This window comes from Pseudorca crassidens, chromosome 17 (assembly GCF_039906515.1).
Source record: "Pseudorca crassidens isolate mPseCra1 chromosome 17, mPseCra1.hap1, whole genome shotgun sequence".
Lineage (NCBI taxonomy): Eukaryota > Metazoa > Chordata > Mammalia > Artiodactyla > Delphinidae > Pseudorca > Pseudorca crassidens.
The window spans coordinates 33,425,439-33,447,477 of NC_090312.1; the positions used below are offsets into that span (position 1 = coordinate 33,425,439).

The following is a 22,039-nucleotide window of genomic DNA, read 5'->3' on the forward strand; positions in this document are numbered from 1 at the left end:
AATGTTATTCAGAGATCCAATTTGAAAACTTCCACACCTCCCTAAAACGTTGTATTTAATTAGAGTAAGATACTTTGACTAAAAGGGAAGAAAATAAAATAATTTCATTAGAATAATAAAAGCTTTTTAAGGTCGGCAATACTATATTTTATTGTATATGATTTGATGTCTGAAGTTTTCTTTTTAAATAAATACTGATTTACTTAATGCTTTGTTTTAAAGTATAATAATTAGCTAAGATTGCTTTGACTATCTTCCAGCTTGTGGAGAAACTCCAGAACAAATTCAAGTACCAAGTGGTATAATCACGAGCCCAGGCTGGCCTTCTGAATATCCTGCCAAAATCAACTGTAGCTGGTTCATAAGGGCAAACCCAGGGGAAATTATTACTATAAGGTAATTCAGATACCTTCCTGTATTATTGTATGATATTTTATTACAAAGTATAAATTCAGTTTCCAAGTATCATTGCTCAACATGCAGTAATATAAAAAGATGATTTTTCAGAAAATATAGTAAATTATATTTATCAGTACCATCTTGAGGGTAGGAATAGCAACCCGTTCTTCCTCTTTTATTAGGGCATGTGTTTTGAATATTTTCTAATGGCGGTAATGAATTTGCACTGAGCCATCCGTATTCTTCTAGGCAATTTTTTAACAAAAGGTACACATTTGCAAAACAGCTTATTAAGATCAACAGTGTAATCTTTGGCCATGAGACAAATAAACAGGACTCAGTAATCCACTTGGAGATCTAACCCATAATCTTGGTCTTGTTAGTAGAGTCCTCTACCATAAGGAGTTAAAACATGATTGTAGGCTACGTCTGTGTATAAAACTTGAAATAAGCTGATGATGGATAAATACTGTGTCTAGAAAAATCTTTCTTTCATAGCACTGAGACAATAGAACATTTGTTAAGAATACAAAATGAAAGATACTCCTAGGGGAAATAACCATAAGTTTAAGATCCTAAGAATAAGTATGATATAAATCAGGAAAATTAAGATTATTTTACAGACATTTAAAATTGCAGAGAAAAACTGTGGGAGTAAGATGTTAAGGAGGAAACATTCAGTGGAACTAGATATTGCTTGCTTAAGGAAATTATATCAAAGCTATTAGGAAAAAAAAAAAATTTGCCTGAAGGGGAGAAAAAAAAATAGTGTACCTAAACAAAGAACCATGACACAGTTAAGAATGCCATTCCTGTCACAGACAGTGCAAAGGCATCTTTGACATTCTTTCATTAATTACATTTTTATAGGTAAGGATCATGGAATTTTAGATTTGGAAGAGACCTTGCAGATCATAGACATATCCCTTAGTTTCACAATTTTTTACAAATGAGATTGTAAATTTAGCCTATTTTTGAATCTTTCCATGCTCCTTTTTTATATTCATTAACTAATGAGAAAACCAGTCTCTTGAGGAACACAACTGTAGTCTATCCCCTTTTTTCTGTGGCAGCCGTAAAACAGGGACATATGGTATGTTTTTCTTTGGTTCCTCTCTGCCCCAGGCCACATCTTTGGGAACACTGGAGCTGAGCTTCTGTGGAAGCTGTAACACTCCTCTGTGGGAAGTATGATCCCTTGCTTGATGGATGGGTAGGATGTACCATTAAGGTTATCCTTCTGCAGCAGTACCAGTGTTGGAATCTGAACAATATGCCTATTTTCTGTTACTTGTAACATGACTAAGCACAAATGTGTTTACAAAGTAATATTTTACCATAAGGATTCCAAATATTTTTTAAACATAAAACTAGACTTTTGGGAGATTTTTTTTTCTTTTAAACTAAAAATCCAACCCCAAATTAAATTTGCAGCCTACCACTCAGTTATGTAAAACTTGGAAATTCTTGCCAGCACAAAGGAGGTGACATGGAATCCTGCCATCTGGTTCTGATCATGTGTTGGATCCTTGAGATTTCACAAAGCTACGCTAAAAACCAAGCAAAATAGTGAAATGCAGAACAATATTGGAGGTGAGCTCCACACCTAAGGGAAGAGTTCCTAAATTCTGGATGGAGTTAACAAATTTGGATTTACACAGCTAGCCTCATAAAATCAGAAAGTAATTTTAGTAATCGTCCTAGTTCTTATTGAAACCATTAACATGGTAATACCAAATTTTAAAAAGATGACACATCCACATAATACACAAAGAAAGTCAGGTTTCACTTGTGAACATGGGTGTAATATCTTAAATATATTGTTCAAAAGAAATTTATACCATAATCAAATTCAGCTCATTTAGACACACAATTGAGTCAATATTAGGAAATATTAATTTACCATATTAACAAGTCACAGAAAAGGTATATGATTACCTAGACTAGACAGATGTTTTAAAACTTTTTGGTAAAAACAAAATCAAGATTCATTCCTGAGTTTAAAATAATGAAAATCTAGATAAAAGAGAGAAACTAAAATTACCGACTATGAACAAACAATATTTAGACCTCTCCTTATAAAACTGGTTAAAGATGGTGATATATAAACATTTTTATCCCTTCCCTTTAAATCTTCCCAAATCCACAAAGGCCACCTTATCCACAGGAGGTAGAGGATTGGATTCTGGTTCCCTGCTTGAAGCCAAGGAGTAGGGTCAGGATATTTTGCTCAAGAAAGGAGGCTGAAAAAAACTTCTACTAACCACTGCTTGAACTTTCATGGGGCTGAGAGCTTAGAAAGGTAGGAGACATACCATAATAAGTAGGAATTTAACTAAGTCCCCACTGACTCTGTAACCGGGTCTACACTACTACTCTGAACCACCATCTTAGGACTGGTTTTGGGATGGAGACCTAAGTGGAGGTAGCTACAAAACATGCCGTGGGGAACGTAGGAGAAGATAAAATTTTAAAAACAAAACAAAAACAGCACCAAAAATCTTTCACAAAAGTGTGCAACCCAAATTTCTAGAATGTTTGAAAAACTTTAATACTAACCAAAACAGCCAACAAAATCAAGTTGGAACAGATTTACTACAGGTGTTGTACAGTTTAATATATTGGGGTTTTTTTCTTAACCTTTTTTATGCCATGAACACTTTGGTAGTTTGGTGAAACCTATAGATCCTTTCTCGGAATGTTTTCAAATTTATAAAACAAAACACATAGCATTACAAAGGGAACCAATTATTCCTGAAGTATAGCTATCAGGTATTTTTACAAATTTATAATATGATAGTACATATATGCTTATTTATTAACATATTAGTGAGCAAGCCATGCTTTTAACAATTATAATTTCAAAGTGGTTTTGAGTGTAAATAGTTATTCTAGATCTCTATTAAAACTGAAATATAAGATGAAATTATCTGTGATTTCTATTGGTGACAGTGTGAGAGGTACTATAAAAACTATTCATGAGACTTCCCTGGTGGTGCAGTGGTAAGAACCCACCTGCCAATGCAGGGGACACGGGTTCGATCCCTGGTCCAGGAAGATCCCACATGCTGCGGAGCAACTAAGCCCGTGCGCCACAACTACTGAGCCTGCGCTCTAGAGCCTGAGAGCCACAACTGCTGAGCCCATGTGCCACAACTACTGAAGCCCGCATGCCTAGAGCCCATTTTCTGCAACAAGAAGCCACCGCAATAAGAAGCCCGCGCACGACAATGAAGGGTAGCCCCCCCTCACCGCAAGTAGAGAAAGCCCACATGCAGCAACAAAGACCCAACGCAGCCAAAAATAAATAAATAAATTTATTTAAAAAAAAAAAACTATTCATGGTTTGTTGTTCATATTCATAAGTGAAGGAAATGTTAAATTTCAGTTACAGATGGGTGAAAATAAAGTTGTAAATTTTTCTACTGAATTTGAGAATTTGAGAGAATAGAAACACTGAATACTCTTACTTGGACTTTATTAAACCAAAGCAGAGGGAAAGAAACTTTTTTAAAAAACCTTCAAAAACCTATTAATACAGAAGAATACAGGAAAGGAGGAAAATGAGAACCCCACTCCCCACCCCAAAGAGAAAAGCTATTCAATCAAAAAAACTCACTTAACCTTTAAAAGATAGACTATCCAATCAGGTTTATTGGTTGGTTGATTGATATGATTCCTCTCCGATGGGCTTAATAAGAACATACCTAAAACAGCACCAACAGAAAGTCTAAAACATGAAGATAGGAGGGCTTCCCTGGCGGCACAGTGGTTGAGAGTCCGCCTGCCGATGCAGGGGACGCGGGTTCGTGCCCCGGTCCGGGAAGATCCCACATGCCGCGGAGCCTGCGCTTCCGGAGCCTGTGCTCTGCAACGGGAGAGGCCACAACAGTGAGAGGCCCGCATACCGCAAAAAAAAAAAAAAAATGAGGATAGGAAAAGATAAGCTATGGAAGTACATATCAGGAGAGAGCTAGTGCAGGAAGGTTAACATCAGTCGTAATTAACCTTAAGACACAAAGTATTAGTAACAAATGGAATAATCCACTAGGAAGATAAAATCCTGGTTCAACATTGTGTACCTAATAACACAGCATAAAACATAAGCAAAGCAGACTGTGGGGGGAGTTACCAAGTTTGACCAGGTTTGACTAGTGCACAATTCAGTGGAAGTTTCTAAACATATGTTTTAATCTGAAGTTAATACATTAAACAGGAAAACAGTAAAAATGGAGAAGATTTGATAAAACTAACAAACTTGATTCAGTAACGCATGTATTACATAGGTGTGTAATGTTTATACCTATTTCAGTGAATAGAGAATGCACATTCCTTTCAAAGACATATGTGACATTTATTTAAAAATTGATTATGTATTAAATAAAGGAATTCTGAATGTATTTCCAGACTTTACATCATTCAGATTTTCTCTGATCATAATGCAGTTAAATTAGAAACCAACAATTTAAAAAACCCCATATGTTCAGAAACGTATTCCTAAATAACTTCTGCATTAAAGATGGAAATCACAATGAAACTCAAAATATTTTTAAGTAGCCATAATGAAAGTATTAGATATTAAAACTGTTGGAATACATTGAAAGAGTACTTAGAAAATTTTACAGCTTTAATGCATTGATTTAAAAATTAGTAAGATGGAAAATAAATAAGCTCAGCATTTTCTCAAGAGTTTAGAAGAAAAACTACAGGGTAAATCTTTAGTAGAAAAAATAAAGTTAAGATCAGAAAATAATTAAATAGAAAAAATAACCAAAAACTGGTTTTCTGAAAGAGTGAGGAAAATAGACAAAGACAGATCTCAAGGCAAGAGTGAAGAAAAAAGAGGAAAGGTACAAATAAAAATTTTTTTAAAAAGTGTCTATAGTTATAAATACAATAATAGAGACTTTAGAAGTCGTAAAGGAATATCATGAATGGTTTATACTGATACTTTTATACAATTAGAAGAAATGAATCATTTTCTACGTGTGTTACCAAAATTGATTCAAGAAGAATTAGAAAACTAATGAATGCAATCGCTATTAAAGAAATTAAATCAACACTCAAAATAAGATTCTACACCCAGATAGTTTTACAGGCAAGTTTTGCCAAATGAATAGAGAAGCAATTTCCTTAACCTGATAAGTTATCTGTTTAAAAAATTTAAAAATCAAACTTAATATTGAAGTTAATTTTAGCACTAAGGACCAAGACAAGGATACATGCTTTCACTGCTTGTACTTGAACCTCAGTCAATACAACGTTCCAACAAATAGAGGTTAGTGGTATAAAAAAATGAAAAGGAAGAGGTGAAACTTTCCTTATTTGCCAATACTACACTTACCTACATAGAAAATCCAAACAAATTTAAAGACCACAGATATGAAAATTTAACCAGTTGTATGAAAGTACTATGTAAAGCTTTGCAATGATAAATTTTACTTTCAAGATAAAATGATAATTTCTAAGAAAACTTAAATTATCAAAACTGACTTAATGAGTTTAGGAAAGCTGATTAAACCAAAAAGCATGAAGAAATTGAAAATCTCTACCCTAAATCATCTGTACTCTGAAGAGGCACAAGGGCACAGGTTTGTAAACAGTGTCTTTGTTACATAAACTATTCTGAAGCATAAAAAAAGAAAAACTGAAAACTACTTTCACTTGTATTTTAATGTATTTTTATGTATTTTATGTATTTTAATGTATTTTATGTATTTAATGTATTTTAAACATCCTAAATGAATATTAGCAAACCAAACCCCTAGTAGTGTATATGTGAAGAGGTATTTATTGATTATTTCTTTTGTTCTGGATCAGGTCCCTGATTTCATGAATCTTAGTTGATTAAAAGTTGGGAGTTCCCTGGTGGCCTAGTGGTTAGGATTCTGGGCTTTCACTGGCATGGCCCTGTTTCAGTCCCTGGTCAGGAAACTGTGATCCCACAAAGGCAAAAGGTGCAGCGAAAAAAAAAAAAAAAGTATATTAAAGGACACTTTGATTACTTCCATATTTTGGCTATTGTAAATAATGCTGCAGTGAAATTTGGGGTGCATGTATCTTTTCTAATTAGTGTTTTTTTCTTCCAGTAAATAGCTAGGAGTGGAATTGCTGGATCATATGGTAGTCCTATTTTTAATTTTTTGAGGAATCTCCATACTGTTTTCCATAGTGGCTACACCGGTTTACGTCTCCACCAACAGTGCACAAAGGTTCCCTTTTCTCCACATCCTTGCCAACATGGCTTTGACAATAACCATTCTGACAGATGTAAGGTGAGGTCTCATTGTGGTTTTGAGTTGTATTTCCCTGATGATTAGCAATGCTGAGCATCTTTTCATGTGCCTTTTGGCATCTGTGTGTCTTCTTTGGAAGAATGTTAGATCCTCTGTGCATGTTTTAATTGGGATGTTTGTTTTTTTGATATTGAATTGTATGAGTTCTTTATATATTTTGGATTATTAACCCCTTATTGGACCTATCATTTGCAAATATATTCTCCCGTTCAGCACAGCCACTATGGAAAACAGTATGCAAGTTCCTCAAAAAATTAAAAATAGAATTACCAGACGATCCAGCAGTTCCACTCTTCATATCCAAAGAAAATTTAAAAAAATAATTTGAAAAGATATATGCATCCCAGTGTTCATAGCAGCATTACGTATAGTAGCCAAGACATGAAAGCAACCTTAGTATCCATCAACAGATAAGTGGGTAAAGAAGCTGTGATATAATGTAATATTTCTCAGCTATAAAAGAGTGAAATTTTGCCATTTGCAACAACATGGATGGACCTACACGTTATTACGCTTAGTGAAATAAGTCAGACAGAGAAAGGCAAATACTGTATGTTTTCAGTTTATATGGAATCTGAAAAATAAAATACATTAACGAATATAACAAAACAGAAACAGACTCACAGATACAGACATCAAGGAGAGGGACAAGATAGGTGAGGGGTATTAAGAGGTACAGACTACTATGTATAAAATAAATAAGTTACAAGGATGTAATGTGCAGCACAGGGGAATGTAGCCAATATGTAATAATAACTTTATATGGTGTATAAGGTGTAAAAATATCGAATCACTGTGTTGTACACCTGAAACTAATATAATATTGTAAGTCAGCTATACTTCAAAAAAAAAAAACTCCTCAGTAAAAGATACCATTAAGAAAGACTGACAGCACCAGCTGTTGGAGAGAATGAGGGTTTGAGTGGATCTACGTATATCTTGCGTAACATACATGCCCCAAATAGATACATGCTTATACTATATGAAGAGCTCTTAAATAAGAACAAATTGTAAGGTATGAAGGATATAACAAGGTGATTCACAGAAATAGAAATAGCTAATAAACATAGGAAAAAGTGTTTCAATTTCAGTAAATAAGGAAATGCAAACTAGAACAATGATAAATCTATTTTATCCACCTAACTGGCAACAAATCTTTAGAAGTAAAATGTTTCATTTTGCCAGAGTAGTGGGGTATAAGGTGCTTTTTCATACACACTTGGTGGAATTGAGTTGGTATAAACATTTTTCTCAGTGTTGCTATCAAATTTAAGGTGGAATTGTGTCTTTTGACCTAGCAGTTCTACTTGTAGAAAAATTTGTCCTAGAGAAATACTTACTCATGTGTGTGTGGAGAGAACATGTATAAGGATTCCAGCCTTGTTCATAATAGTGAAAAACTGGAAGCAGTCAAATTGTCAGCCTTTGTTGTAGTTACTCAGAATATTTAAAGAGGAAATACCCTGGTATAATAATCCCTGGATAATTAACTTTATCATCACTTGGCGTAAGGCAGGAATCTCACTTTTTGGTGAGACGTTAGTAGAAAATGCTGTTTTGTTTTTTCTTCTTTCATAGCAGTGGCTAATTTTGTGTGTGGTCCTTATTTGACTTTTCTGCCCTTTATTCATGCCCGTATTTTATGAACTACAAGATAACGTTTGGTTATAAACCATTTATGTAGAAAAGTATTCCCAAACTCAGGGCTTTTCACTGAAGAAGTTTTTTGTTTGTTCATTTTTAACTTTTTTACTTGGCTCAGGTTTGTGCTGTTTGCTCTCCTGAAATGGGAGCTATAAACTCATTAAGCAAGCAGATGAACCAGTCTAATCTAGAGAAGGCAGACTTCCTCTGTGTCCTTCAGTTCATCGAATTATGGAGTCGTTCAAACAGAACAACTTAGGGTGCTAAGAATTAGAAGTGGTCCTTCCTAAACACACACAGGGAGAAGAAAAAGAAAAAAGGTGCCAACTGTCTCCTGTTTTTTAGCGTTATTTTGGAATTTCGTGTTACTTATGAAGAAGTATTGTTCTGGAATCTGGGAAAGAGATATAAATGTTAGGAACACAGAAGCAGTATTATTATTTGCTGATGATATAGTCGTGGGCCTAGAAGATCCAGGAGAATCATTGAATATATGGAGGCTTGTAATAAATTCCCCAGTTACTTTGTGTTATTAATGAAATTTTTTTCCAAAATTTCCTTTTCAGTAGCCTTTTCTGACTTTTTATTTGTAGTTTTCAGGATTTTGATATTCAAGGATCCAGAAGATGCAGTTTGGACTGGTTGACGATAGAAACATACAAGAATATTGAAAGCTACAGAGCCTGTGGTTCTACAATCCCACCACCATATATTTCTTCACAAGACCACGTCTGGATCAGGTTCCATTCCGATGACAGTATCTCTAGGAAGGGTTTCAGACTGGCATACTTTTCAGGTGTGTTTTTAAATAAGAAGAAGGATATGGAACAGAATTCTATAGTATTTACTGCTCAGTCACTTTGGGACTCGCCTTCTAAACAATGTCCATTTAATTGTGACTCAATCCTCAAGGCAGCTGAGATTGAGGAATTAGAGGCTAAAGGTTCAGGTACCATAGATCCGGGTCTCCAAAAGGCATTTTGTATAATCCTAATAAAATGATTAATTTTACAAACTAAAGTCAGTTTTCGTTTTAAATATTTTGAATACGTTTATTTTAAAAGGAACTTTTTCCCCTCAAGTGTTTACCAGTATCCTGCAAGTTACTTCAGAATGTATTTTTGTGTGTGTGCATTACCCTTGTCTTTACACCTTCAAAGAAAAGACATAATCAATTTCACTTTCGTAGTTTGTAGTATCAGAAGTCTTCTTTTGCTAGTTCTTAAACTTTATCCAAAAAGAGTGAGCAGATCATACAAATATGAAGAACTCAGAGCATTAGAGTTATGTAAATTTTTGCTGAAAATCATTCTACATTTTCTGAAATGACGTGGTCTCCTTTAGCAACATATGCTGCTTTTTCTCTTTTTTATTAAAAGCACAGTCTTCGTAATATTCACTTAGGTTCTGAAGCACATTTTCTGTCACCTATTTGCCAGTAAATAAAAGTTGTTAATGGAGAGGTAAGCATTGGCCGACATCATCAGCGTGGACTGTAGGAATCTAATGTTTGGTTTTCTTTCCCTACGTCATTGTTATATATTTAAGATAGTCCACTAAGATAATCAGAATTCTATAAACATTTCCATTCTTTTCTCTCTTCTTCCCCTTACTGTTTTGTTGAGTAAATGTATACCTTTAGCTCAGATTCATAAAATATTTTGCAGTTGTATTAAAACAGTTATAAAATGGAAGTACCATGTTGTGGTTACATGAAATGTTAGAAATAGAATAAAGTTAACATGATAATCTTAGCAAAAATTTGAGTCTAAATAATGGGCTTGCAAAATATGCTATGATACACATAGCAAAATATTGTGTGTATGTGTTTGTATATATATATATAATATATATATAAACAACTCAAAAAGAATACTAAAACTGGATTTGAAAAAGTGATTATTATAGAGGAGTTTTTCTTCATTGCAAAATGTTTATACAATAGAGTATTTGAAATTCTTAGGCAATACATCCTACTGACTTACGTATCTTACATCACTTTACTAAATGTTCTGCAGTAAAAAGCTTCTGCAAAAACAGGATTGGTCTTTTCTCTTGTAGCTGTAGAGATCTTCATGGAACAAATCATAAATGTTTAATAAATAGTTGAGTAATCAGTAAGCCAATATTAATTTGCCATTAGAGTTTAACCTATTTTTTGATCAAGCCCAACTATCATTTGGGCTAATCAACATTTACGATAAAAATGCCACTTGCTGTTATATACCCTTTAAAGAGTATGTTGTTTTCCTCCTTATCTCTCCATCTCCGTCCTCCCAATGTCCTCCCAGGGAAATCTGAGGAACCAAACTGTGCTTGTGACCAGTTTCGTTGTGGTAATGGAAAGTGTATACCAGCAGCCTGGAAATGCAATAACATGGACGAATGTGGAGATAGTTCTGATGAAGAGATCTGTGCCAAAGAAGTGAATCCTCCAACATCTGCCTCTTTCCAACCCTGTGCTTACAACCAGTTCCAGTGTCTATCTCGGTTTACCAAAGTTTACACTTGCCTCCCCGAATCTTTAAAATGTGATGGGAACATTGACTGCCTTGACCTTGGAGATGAGATAGACTGTGATGTGCCAACCTGTGGGCAGTGGTTAAAATATTTTTATGGTACTTTTAATTCTCCCAATTATCCAGACTTTTATCCTCCCGGAAGCAATTGCACCTGGTTAATAGACACTGGTGATCATCGTAAAGTCATCTTACGCTTCACTGACTTTAAACTTGATGGTACTGGTTATGGTGATTATGTCAAAATATACGATGGATTAGAGGAGAATCCACACAAGCTTTTGCGTGTGTTAACTGCTTTTGATTCTCATGCGCCTCTCACTGTCGTGTCTTCTTCTGGACAGATAAGGGTACATTTCTGTGCCGATAAAGTCAACGCTGCCAGGGGATTTAATGCTACTTACCAAGTAGACGGCTTCTGTTTGCCATGGGAAATACCCTGCGGAGGGAACTGGGGGTGTTATACGGAGCAGCAGCGCTGTGATGGGTATTGGCATTGCCCAAACGGAAGGGATGAAATCAATTGTACCATGTGCCAAAAGGAAGAGTTCCCATGTTCCCGGAACGGCGTCTGTTACCCTCGTTCTGATCGCTGCAACTACCAGAATCATTGCCCAAATGGCTCCGATGAAAAAAACTGCTTTTTTTGCCAGCCAGGAAATTTTCATTGCAAAAACAATCGTTGTGTGTTTGAAAGCTGGGTGTGTGACTCTCAGGACGACTGTGGTGATGGCAGCGATGAGGAGAATTGCCCGGTAATCGTGCCTACCCGAGTCATAACTGCAGCCGTCATAGGGAGCCTCATCTGTGGCCTGTTACTGGTCATCGCCTTGGGATGTACTTGTAAGCTCTATTCTCTGAGAATGTTTGAACGAAGGTCAGTATCAAGACAAAACTATATTGCTTATGCTCTCTACAGTAAAAGCATGGCCCAAATATTTACAACACATTTCTTAATGAGATTAGCAATATATTTTTGTTATATTGTTGAGAAATAAATACTTCTTATGATTTATAAAATGACTGTGAAAAGCCTATGACTCAAAAGCCTAATAAGAATATTAAAAAACAAATAAATACTAAGAGTTATGAGGTGAAAAAAGCCAATCTGTGTTTATCAGTTCCTGTTTTCAGGTTAATCTGTCTTACAGGAATTTTGCAAGCTGTAATTCTCGGTTGTTGCTCTTTAACCTCGGTTTTTATAAATATTAATTCAACAATTCCAGATAATTTGAGAACCTTCTATGTTGAAAGCATTATACAGGTGAATAGAGAAATGAGTAGGAGTAATCTCATGGGCAGTTTACAGTTAGAAGGGAGGAATTGGTGGGTAGAATTAGATGGCAAAAAATATAAATGTTGTAAGAGCTATAAAATAAAGTGGTATAAAAGTCGAAGGATCTCAGTTAAGTAAGAAGTGGTTCAGCGTTAAAGAGTGGCCTTCAGGGAGAGCTGTCTTTCGTGTGGTAGAGGAGAGACTGGACCTGGGAGAAGTTGATGGCAGAGAGGCCTTCTAGAAAGCGCCTGTGGAGACCATGACCGTCAGTCCCAGGAGAATTTACAAATGATAGATACAACAAAGAAGTCACATACCAGACAGCTAAGAATAGATGCACAGTATCACAATAACCAAGTGCATCTTATCTTTGGTTCAGTATAAATGGCCAGAAAATGTTTTACTACATTGCAACATAAGAGTACAATGAAGACCAGAGGCCTTGAGTTTAAGAACAAGTTATTCCAGAAAGGGTTTTGGTGACTCATTTCACTCTTTTCCTTACCTGAAAAGTAAATGTGTTGGACTTGCTGAATAAAGTGTCTTCTAAGAATTTTCAAATACTTTCACCTAAAGTCTCAAGCCCCTATGTTCTTAGGGGTTTAAAGATCTAGTACTTTTATCTTTTACGGGGATATCTAACTTATTAAAACTTAGTGATCCAGGCCCCTAGTGTAAAACCGCATGAGGCTAAACTGTCTGCTTCATCTTTGTGTTCTCAGTGTAGGAATGCTGGCTAAGTAAGCTTTATACAAATGAGCAAGTATATTAAAATTCAAATTGTTTTAATTGTTGATAATTTTAAAATTACTGTTTTGGCTTGCCTTTTTTTTTAACCCTTTTCATCCCCCTGTTTCTCTCAAAGATCATTTGAAACACAGTTGTCCAGAGTGGAAGCAGAATTGTTAAGAAGAGAAGCTCCTCCCTCTTATGGACAGTTGATTGCTCAGGGTTTAATTCCACCAGTTGAAGATTTTCCTGTTTGTCCACCTAACCAAGTATGTTACAATTTATTATTTCTCTTTCCGTACCTCTTAAAATGAAATCTATACTTGTATATAATGGTAAAGTATCCTTGACTGGGTCAGAATTTTTGCAGTCACGTTAAGAATTAAATATATGGAGGATTTGAAATTATACAGTTGACCCCTGAACAACGAGGGGGCTAGGGACACCCACCCTCTGTGCAGGTGAAAATTCACATGTAACTTTATAGTCGGGCCTCTGTGTCTGGGGCTCAACATCCATAAATTCAACCAACCATGTATCATGTAGTACTATAGAATTTGCTGTTGAAAAAAATCCACGTATAAGTGGTCCCGTGCATTTCAAGCCCATGTTGTTCAAGGGTCAACTCTGATTGTTTCATTGTATTTTAACAAATTCAGAAGTATACTTTTCACTCTTTACTTCTGATTTGGTTAGGTGATTCTTAAGCATTTTACTGTTTAGGATAATTTAGTGTGTTAAAATTCAAAAGTAAAGTTTGACAACTTATTTTCTACTTGAACTATTTCAAGGATTTAAAAAGAAATACTAAAGTTGATATGCTTAGTAATAGATTAGTAACATGCTAGATTAAAATAAAAGTTGTTGAAATTAAGTTAACATTTCTACCTGACTTGAGAGAGAACTTCTTCACAGCTGGATTTTACAGCGCTTAAAAATTCATATCATTTTCTTTAAATAGTAACTCATTCTTTATTAATGTTTCTGAATTCTTTAAATTTTTGTGAGCAATTTTCTACTTCAAGTGTACAGTAAAGTGATCCAGTTATACATATATATATATATATTCTTTTTCAGATTCTTTTCCATAATAGATTATCATAAGATACCGAATATAGTTCCCTGCAATTTCTTTTTAAATTTCTTTTTCAATGCTTACAGTTGTGCCAGGGTTCTTAAGGGCATTAAGGTTTCTACATTTAGAATGTAAATTTATCCAGAAACATTTCTAAAAATTGTTCCCAGTATCAGAATTAAGAAAAATTGATGAACATTGTTTTCCCAGTAATTTAATTCTGTTCAAGATGAAAGACCATTTCCTTTTTGGTAAATAGGTTTCCAATTACAGTCGGTCATCTTATTCGAGTCTTTTAGGAAATCTTTGTGAGAATTTGATGTAATTTGCTAAGTAAGTAATTCAGAACTTCCACTGGTTGGAATTTTGTCTGCAACATAGGAAAACCCTACATTGTGGTTTTTATGTATTGTAGTCCCTGCCATGGGGAAGGGTTCTTTTTAGGTAGGAATTCAGAGGATGGTTAATTCCATCCACCCACTCCACCATCTATCACCCCACCTCTGTACCCTGAGGCTACCTTCAAGAGGTTAGTCAACTGTGAAGTTCGAGGGAGCACAGTCCACACAAGACAGCCCTTACTTCTAAAACCAATTTTAAGTTCAGGGGCTCCCAAACCATCCTCAGGTTTGATAATTCACTGGAAGGACTGAGAACTCATTGAAAGCTGTTTTACTTAATAGTATAATCTGGTGTAACTATTATTGCTGGGAAAGGATCCAGATTAAATCAGCCAAAGGAAGAGACGCGTAGGACAGGGTTCAGCAGGGTACCAAACACGACCCTTCCAATTGTCTTCTCTCCATAAAGTCAGGACAGTGTTATTCTCTCGACACGGGTGTGTGACAATATGCACAAAACATTGCCAACTAGGGACGCTCACCCAAACTCGGTGTCCAGGGTTTTTATTGGAGCTCCATCACATAGGCATGATTAATGGCACACGTGGCTGATCCCAGTCTCCAGCCTCTCCAGAGGTTGACTGATTCTGCTGACTCAGCACTCCCACGCTACATCACATTGGTGTGGCTCAGAGCCTCCACCTAAAACGCAGTGCTACTCTCTGGCTGGCCCAAGTCTCCACGCAATGACACTCCTGTTAAAGATGACATTCCAAGGTCTGAGGTCTCATCCCAGAAGTAAAGGGCAAAGGTCAGACCTCACTTTGGGTAAGGTTTCAATTCTTTACTACCTAGTACAGCATTTTTGTAGGGTTATAATTTACCCTTGTGAGGGAATTCTGCTTCAACAAAGTTTTAAAATAAAGTATGTTTGTAAATGGGAAACTAGATTTTATTCAGTTAATGAGATTACACTCTTATGTTTGAAACTTTTGGTAATAAATTATCAAATTTCCTTATTTGTTTTTAAAAAGAAAAATAGGGCTTCCCTGGTGGCGCAGTGGTTGAGAGTCCGCCTTCCGATGCAGGGGACACGGGTTCGTGCCCCAGTCCGGAAAGATACCACATGCCACGGAGCTGCTGGGTCCGTGAGCCATGGCCGCTGAGCCTGCGCGTCCGGAGCTTGTGCTCCGCAATGGGAGAGGCCACAGCAGTGAGAGGCCCGCGTACCGCAAAAAAAAAAAAAAGAAAAAAGAAAAATAACCTTCTGATTATCAACTCATTCAAAATAGCAATCCTTTCTGAAGAATGCTTTTCTTCTGCTTCATAAACTGAAGAAGTACATAAAATTATTCCTAAAACAATCATGAGATCCCCTTGTAGAATCTAATGTTAAATTGGCAATCATTTAATTAAACAGACTTTGAAGCCAGTAGAGAGCTTCATCTCACTGACAGACTGTACTGTTAAAGATGGCTTTGAAGTGTGCTGAAGGCATGGTGGGTGGCAGCTGCATAAGAGGGGAGGATATCTGAAGAGCCTTGTATTCATTTCTGGATTTAATGACAGTGCTCACACAAAGCCTTAGAACGTGAATGCCAAATGAGGAGGACCAAATCTATGGAGTTCAAAGAGATGTGAGCCACTTTTTTTTTTTTTTTCAGTTAGTTTATAGTTACATTCCCAATTGGTGAAAAACCTTACTCATTCATATAGTAAATTTTATGTGCTGATATTCAGATTTCTTATTGACAATCTGTTATTTACTAAGGCTAGACTATGAAAGATTCCTGTGATAGTAGCTTCTTAGCTTTCTGTGAGTTATATTCCAGGGATTGTGTTCAAAGGGTGTATATGGAAATCACAAATCTATATGGAAAACCTGAGGCTAGCTGTACGGTATCAGCTTGGATTTACTTCAATACCAGTCATAAACAGAGATGGAAAACATATGTTATCACATCTTCTTATTCTCTTCCCTTCTTTTTTTCTGTGGGGGGAAAGGCAAGAGCCATTCATTTGGCAGAGGGAAACTGTATCACCGTTTGAAAGGGAGTATATCAATTCACCATTGTTTCTTGGAAATACTGTATTTTAAATACTAAATGCCAGGTTGATGAAAGATGTGTTTGGTCCAAGTTTGATTACTCCTTTTTATAACCACTAGGTGGAGCTTAAAGACTGTTTTTGTAAATACTGTAGTGTTTTGTTTTGTTTTTTTAAATCCAGTAGTCATTCCTAGAAAAAAGAAAATCTAGATGATTTTTCTTTCAGTTGGGCAATATGGTCACTTCCCATATGCACTAATTAAAAATCACCAATTTTCAAAGAATAAGGTTATAATTTATGTTTAACATGAAGCTGTAGAAAATAAGACTTAAATCTTTAAGATTGAGAAGGAACCCAAATGTCTCAGATGCCATTGAATAGTGCTATAAACAAATTAATTTCTTTGACTTTTTGTTTCCTGTGCTGCATTACAAATACAGTAATTCCTTTGTTTATGACAATGTAAATAAATCCTCAATATCCACTCATTCAACAAATCCTTGAGAACCAACTGTGAGATATAATTTTTACATGTTTTGGAAGGTTTCAACCTTGTAGATCAAGTCTAACTTGTTCTGTGTTAAAACAAAAAAACAAACAAACAGCCTGGTTTTCACACTCCTTTAGGTCATTTGGAGAATTATTGTAGAGATTCTTCTATCCTCCGAGCTAAAGAAGTATCATATAATTTTATTTTCCGTCTTTGGTGCATTTCTAGGATTGGATTACCATGTGAAGTTTTGAAACAAAATTGCAGTTGTAATTGGCATTAAACATCATTTTAAAGTTCATATATAAAATGAGGTATCAAGAAAATCTTAAACACAGTGAACAGTGGTTCAAGTTATAGGTTAGATTCTGGAGTGAGGTGAACCTGTATCGAGAGAATTTAATTCATCCTCCATAGACCATAAAATGAGTAATAGAACTTTCATCCACAACACATGCTGAATAGAAGGGTGTTTTCCATCTTAATACCTTGTTGTTAGCTGTCTTAAGATCTTTTCTTTCTTTCTTTTTTTTTTTTTTTTTTTTTTTTTTGCAGGCTTCTGTTTTGGAAAACCTGAGGCTAGCTGTACGGTCTCAGCTCGGATTTACTTCAATCAGACTTCCTATGGCAGGCAGATCCAGCAACATCTGGAATCGTATTTTTAATTTTGCAAGATCACGCCATTCAGGGTCATTGGCTCTGGTCTCAGCAGATGGGGATGAGGTTGCCCCTAGTCAGAGTACCAGCAGAGAACCTGAAAGAAATCATACTCACAGAAGTTTGTTTTCTGTGGAATCTGACGATACAGACACAGAAAATGAGAGAAGAGATACGGTAGGAGCATCTGGCGGGGTTGCAGCTCCTTTGCCTCAAAAAGTCCCTCCCACGATAGCTGTAGAAGCAACAGTGGGAGCAAGTGGAAGTTCCTCCACTCAGAATACCCGAGGTGGTCACACAGAGACCGGACGGGATGTGACAAGCGCGGAACCCCCAAGTGTGAGTCCGGCGCGTCACCAGCTCACGAGTGCGCTAAGTCGTATGACTCAGGGGCTACGTTGGGTACGTTTTACATTAGGGCGATCAAGCTCCGTAAGTCAGAACCAGAGCCCTTTGAGACAACTTGATAATGGGGTAAGTGGAAGAGAAGAAGATGATGATGTCGAAATGCTAATTCCAGTTTCTGAAGGAGCTTCAGACTTTGATGTGAATGATTGCTCCAGACCTCTTCTTGATCTTGCCTCCGATCAAGGGCAAAGGTTCAGACAACCATATAGTGCAGCAGACCCTGGAGTAAGACCAAGTAATCGCGATGGCCCCTGTGAGCGCTGCGGTATTGTCCACACTGCCCAGATACCAGACTCTTGCTTAGAAGCAACGCTGAAAAATGAAACAAGTGATGATGAAGCTTTGTTACTTTGTTAGGTACAAGAATCCCATCAGGGAGATTGGATACAAGTTGGAGCAATATCCATTCATTGTTTTGTAACTTTACAATTAAACTAGTTTTAATTTAAAAAGAGAAAAGATGCAGGGTGATTTCTTACTATCATATGTTAGCCTGCATGGTTAAATTAAACACCTGTAACTCTATAAACGTTAGAGTTTACTATTTTAGCAGCTAAAAATGCATTATGTATTCAGATTGTTCAGTAATGTTCTTCCATTTGTTTCTAATTGTTTTCATCCCGGTACTGTAGTTCGCAGTAGAGATATGGCTGCTGAAACTCATTTGACTGTCAGTTTCTATCTATCCTATGTTAAAACGTTTCTTTGTTCAAAATAATACCTTCTTTTAATTGAACCCTTTATGCTTTTGCCAATACATCTTGTAACTTAATATACTAGATGTTAAGGTTGTTAATATAAAAAGAGAAAAAGTCCTTATTCTCACCTGTTTTTATTTGTATAACATCTGTCTAAACATTATTAGATTTCATAATATGAGCTTGTCAAAGGGAAAAAACCTTTGTCTAAAATTTTTTCTCTTATGTTTAACATGCAATGATGTGAAATTTAGATAGCGTTAGATAAATTAATGGCAAAAACAAAACTCTTTTATAAATTTTCTAATGTTGACTTTAATACTCTAATATGGTACAAACCAAATGGTAAAAAGCCCAAGTCATTTCTTTTTTTATCTCTATTTAAGGACAGAATTAAGCGGATGAAGATATTCTACTATGCATTAAATCTTGAACTTTATAAAATATGTACAAAAATTGTACAAGATAAGTTCCAACTGGTAATGTCTTTCCCTGATACAGGGTTATGCTTGTATTGGACCCTAGGGATTTGCACTAAAATCATATCAAGGTCTCAGATGAGTTTAGTGCAGAAGCACTATCACTTTAAATACTATTATTTGCTATCATAATGACTATATATTTCCATAGCTTACAGGGGGAGCGTGAGGGGGCATTTTTATTACAACTTGAGGTTGCTTTGCTGGTTTTATATTTATTTGTTGTATTTAAAAACTGCATTATAGTAAGAAAGTGATTTTTTCAATATATTTTATTCATAAGGGGAGGATCATGCTACATGTTGAAAAGCAAATTAAGAAATCATTCAGATCACCTCCCTTTTTTAAGTAAAGTGAATTGCAAAACCCCGCGTATTTTTTTATTGTCAGTTCCTGTTTATTTATTCTTTAGCTGTCTGTTTAGTAGCTTAATGTTTGAGTATGAAAAATGTATTTGTGTGCGATTATTGCTATTTATTACATTTTAAATACTTTGCTGAATGTCATTTTAAAGCATGTTTGAGGTCTTGTGTATTTGTCGTGTTATGCTGTCAGGAAGAACTGACTGAAATGTTTTAATATGTATCAAAAATTAAAATGACTTCTTTTTTTTGTATTGCCTTGAGGTACTTTTGTATTTTTTGTATTGCCTTGAGGTACTTTTGTATTGCCTTGAGGTACTTGAAATCAAAGTTTCTCTTTATTTTTGTTCATTTGGTGCATATACAGATTCAGGCCATGAAATATGCAGTGTGTCTGGAAGAAAAATTAAAGAGGGGATGTCTTTCTTAACTCCCTTATAGTAAAGTAGTAGCTTACACCAGTTCTCAAGCGTAAAGAAATCCCTAAGGACCTGGACATTATTTTGCCTTTGAAAAACCTGCCTTTTAATTGATGTGTCTTATAAGAGTCAGTAACTCTATCAGTTCTCTTTTTATATTATTTTCAGATACATTTTAGACCCCTATACAATATTTTACTGGCAGAATTTGGGTTACCAAATTAACCTTGTTTAGATCCTACTAATTATATACTATTATGTATAGGTTTTTTGTTTTGTTTTCTGGCATATATTTTAATTTCTTTGTTTAATTAACTAATACATCTTCTTGATTCAAATGGTAAAAAAATTAAGTCTCTCTCCTATCCCTGACAGCCATCTTCTAGTTCCCTTTCAAAGAAATAGGTACCAAGACCAAATTCTTGTATACCCTCCAGAAATACCATATAGATACATAAATGTATCTATATGTATAAATGCTATATGATGTAATACAAATTGTAACATACTATGCATTCCTTTTCTGCACTTTTTTTCAAGGGAAAAAGTGTATCTGCTACTGGTTGAATGTTAAAAGTACAGTTGGGTATTTCTGTTATTTGACTTTTCACATTTAAAAATTTGATCTATCCTGAATTTAAGGCTCCAGTTTTTCTTCCTAGGTAACTACCTAGTTCCTGCAAGGCTGTTTATTAAATCTGTCCTTTCCTTGCTATTGGAAATGGCCCTTTTATCATATTGCAGATTTTCATATTATGTGGATATATTTCTAGACTCTAATTCCATTCTGTTCAATTGACTTGCCTTTCTTATTTTGTACCAGTCCTACACTGTTTTAATAACAGTAATTTTTAAATGTTCAAATATTCTTGCTTATTTTTCCATTTGAACTTTAGTATCAACCCTTTGTGTTCCACAAAACAAATCCATTGTACATTTTTTTTTTTTTTTGGACAGTTTTACTTTTATAGGTCAACTTGGGGAAATTTGACATCATTATCATGTTAAAGCTTCTATCTAAACCATGGTGCCCTATCCAAAAATGATTCCCAATTTGTTCAAGTCTTTTTTGTTGTTTCCTTCACAGATGCTTTGCATTTTACTTTACAGAGATCTTGTACATGTTTTTCAAGAGTTCTTAGAAATTTTATTATTTTTGTTACCATTATTAAGGAAGTCCTTTCTGTTTATAATTTAGTATGATTTTAGTATATATGAAAGCTAATGACTTATTTATGTTAGTTTTCTACCCAGCTACCAGACTCTCATTTTCTTATGGTATGTAGTAGTACTTCAGTTAATTCTTTTGTGTTTTCCAGTTATACAGTCATGTCTTCCAATTTGCATACCTCTTTATGTCTTGATTGCATTGTCTAGTACTTCTAGAATAATGTTAAAATATATTGGTTATAATGAACTGGGTTGAGATCTATACATTTAATCACGTTAAGGAGTATCCATTGATCCCTATTTTAAAATAAATTAGTCAAGAATGCATGTTGAATTTTATCACATGCCTTTTCATTTTCTATGGAGATGATCATACAATTTTTCTCCTTTGACCTTTTAATATATTTTGTCATTTTGAACCATCCTTGCGTTCCTGAAATAAACTCTACTTGACCATATGTATTATTCTTTTAATATATTTCCAGATTATGTTTCCTATTTTATTTAATATATTTGTATCTGTATTCATCAGTGCAGTTAGTCGTGTGTGTGTGTGTGTGTTCACGTGCACGCTATCTTTAAGAAGTTTTGTTATTAATTTTATGCTGGTAAATTGGAAATGTTTTTCCTTTTCCTGAGTTCTGGAACAGTTTGCACAGCATTGGAATTTTCTCTTCCTTAAAATTTCAGTGAAATTATCTGGTGTTGGTGGATGTTCAGCAATAGCTCTTTGACAGCTCTTTTAGTATCTGTTACGGTAATTGGTCTGTGTAGTTTTTATGTCTTAGCTAGGATCATCAACCATCCATTTTGTCCATGTTTTCAAGTTCATTTGCCTAGAGGTGAGCAAAGTTACCCTCCTCTTTTCTGCCTATGGCTCTTTCCCCCTTATTATGTATTATGCTTGCTCCCTTGTTTTCTTAATTAAGATAGCTAATGGTTGACCTATTTTGTTGTTGTTTGCTTGTTTCCCCCAAGTGGTATGCTTTGAACATCTCTTCTGTTATTTTTCTGTTTTCCAATTAATT

The 22,039-nt window shown here is 35.2% G+C and overlaps 1 protein-coding gene across 2 annotated transcripts in view; it reads left to right on the forward strand.

Moving 5' to 3' along the window:
• Positions 1–19,676, forward strand: part of LRP12 (LDL receptor related protein 12) — an 84,032-nt gene extending 64,356 nt beyond the window's left edge. For both annotated transcript variants that reach the window (XM_067711505.1, XM_067711506.1), the window contains 5 exons: positions 261–396; positions 8,933–9,135; positions 10,631–11,735; positions 13,000–13,132; positions 17,374–19,676. In XM_067711505.1, coding sequence (XP_067567606.1) covers positions 261–396; positions 8,933–9,135; positions 10,631–11,735; positions 13,000–13,132; positions 17,374–18,240 — 2,444 coding nt within the window. In that variant the 3' untranslated portion in view covers positions 18,241–19,676. The remainder of the gene's footprint in view (positions 1–260; positions 397–8,932; positions 9,136–10,630; positions 11,736–12,999; positions 13,133–17,373) is intronic.
• Positions 19,677–22,039: the final 2,363 nt, after the last annotated feature.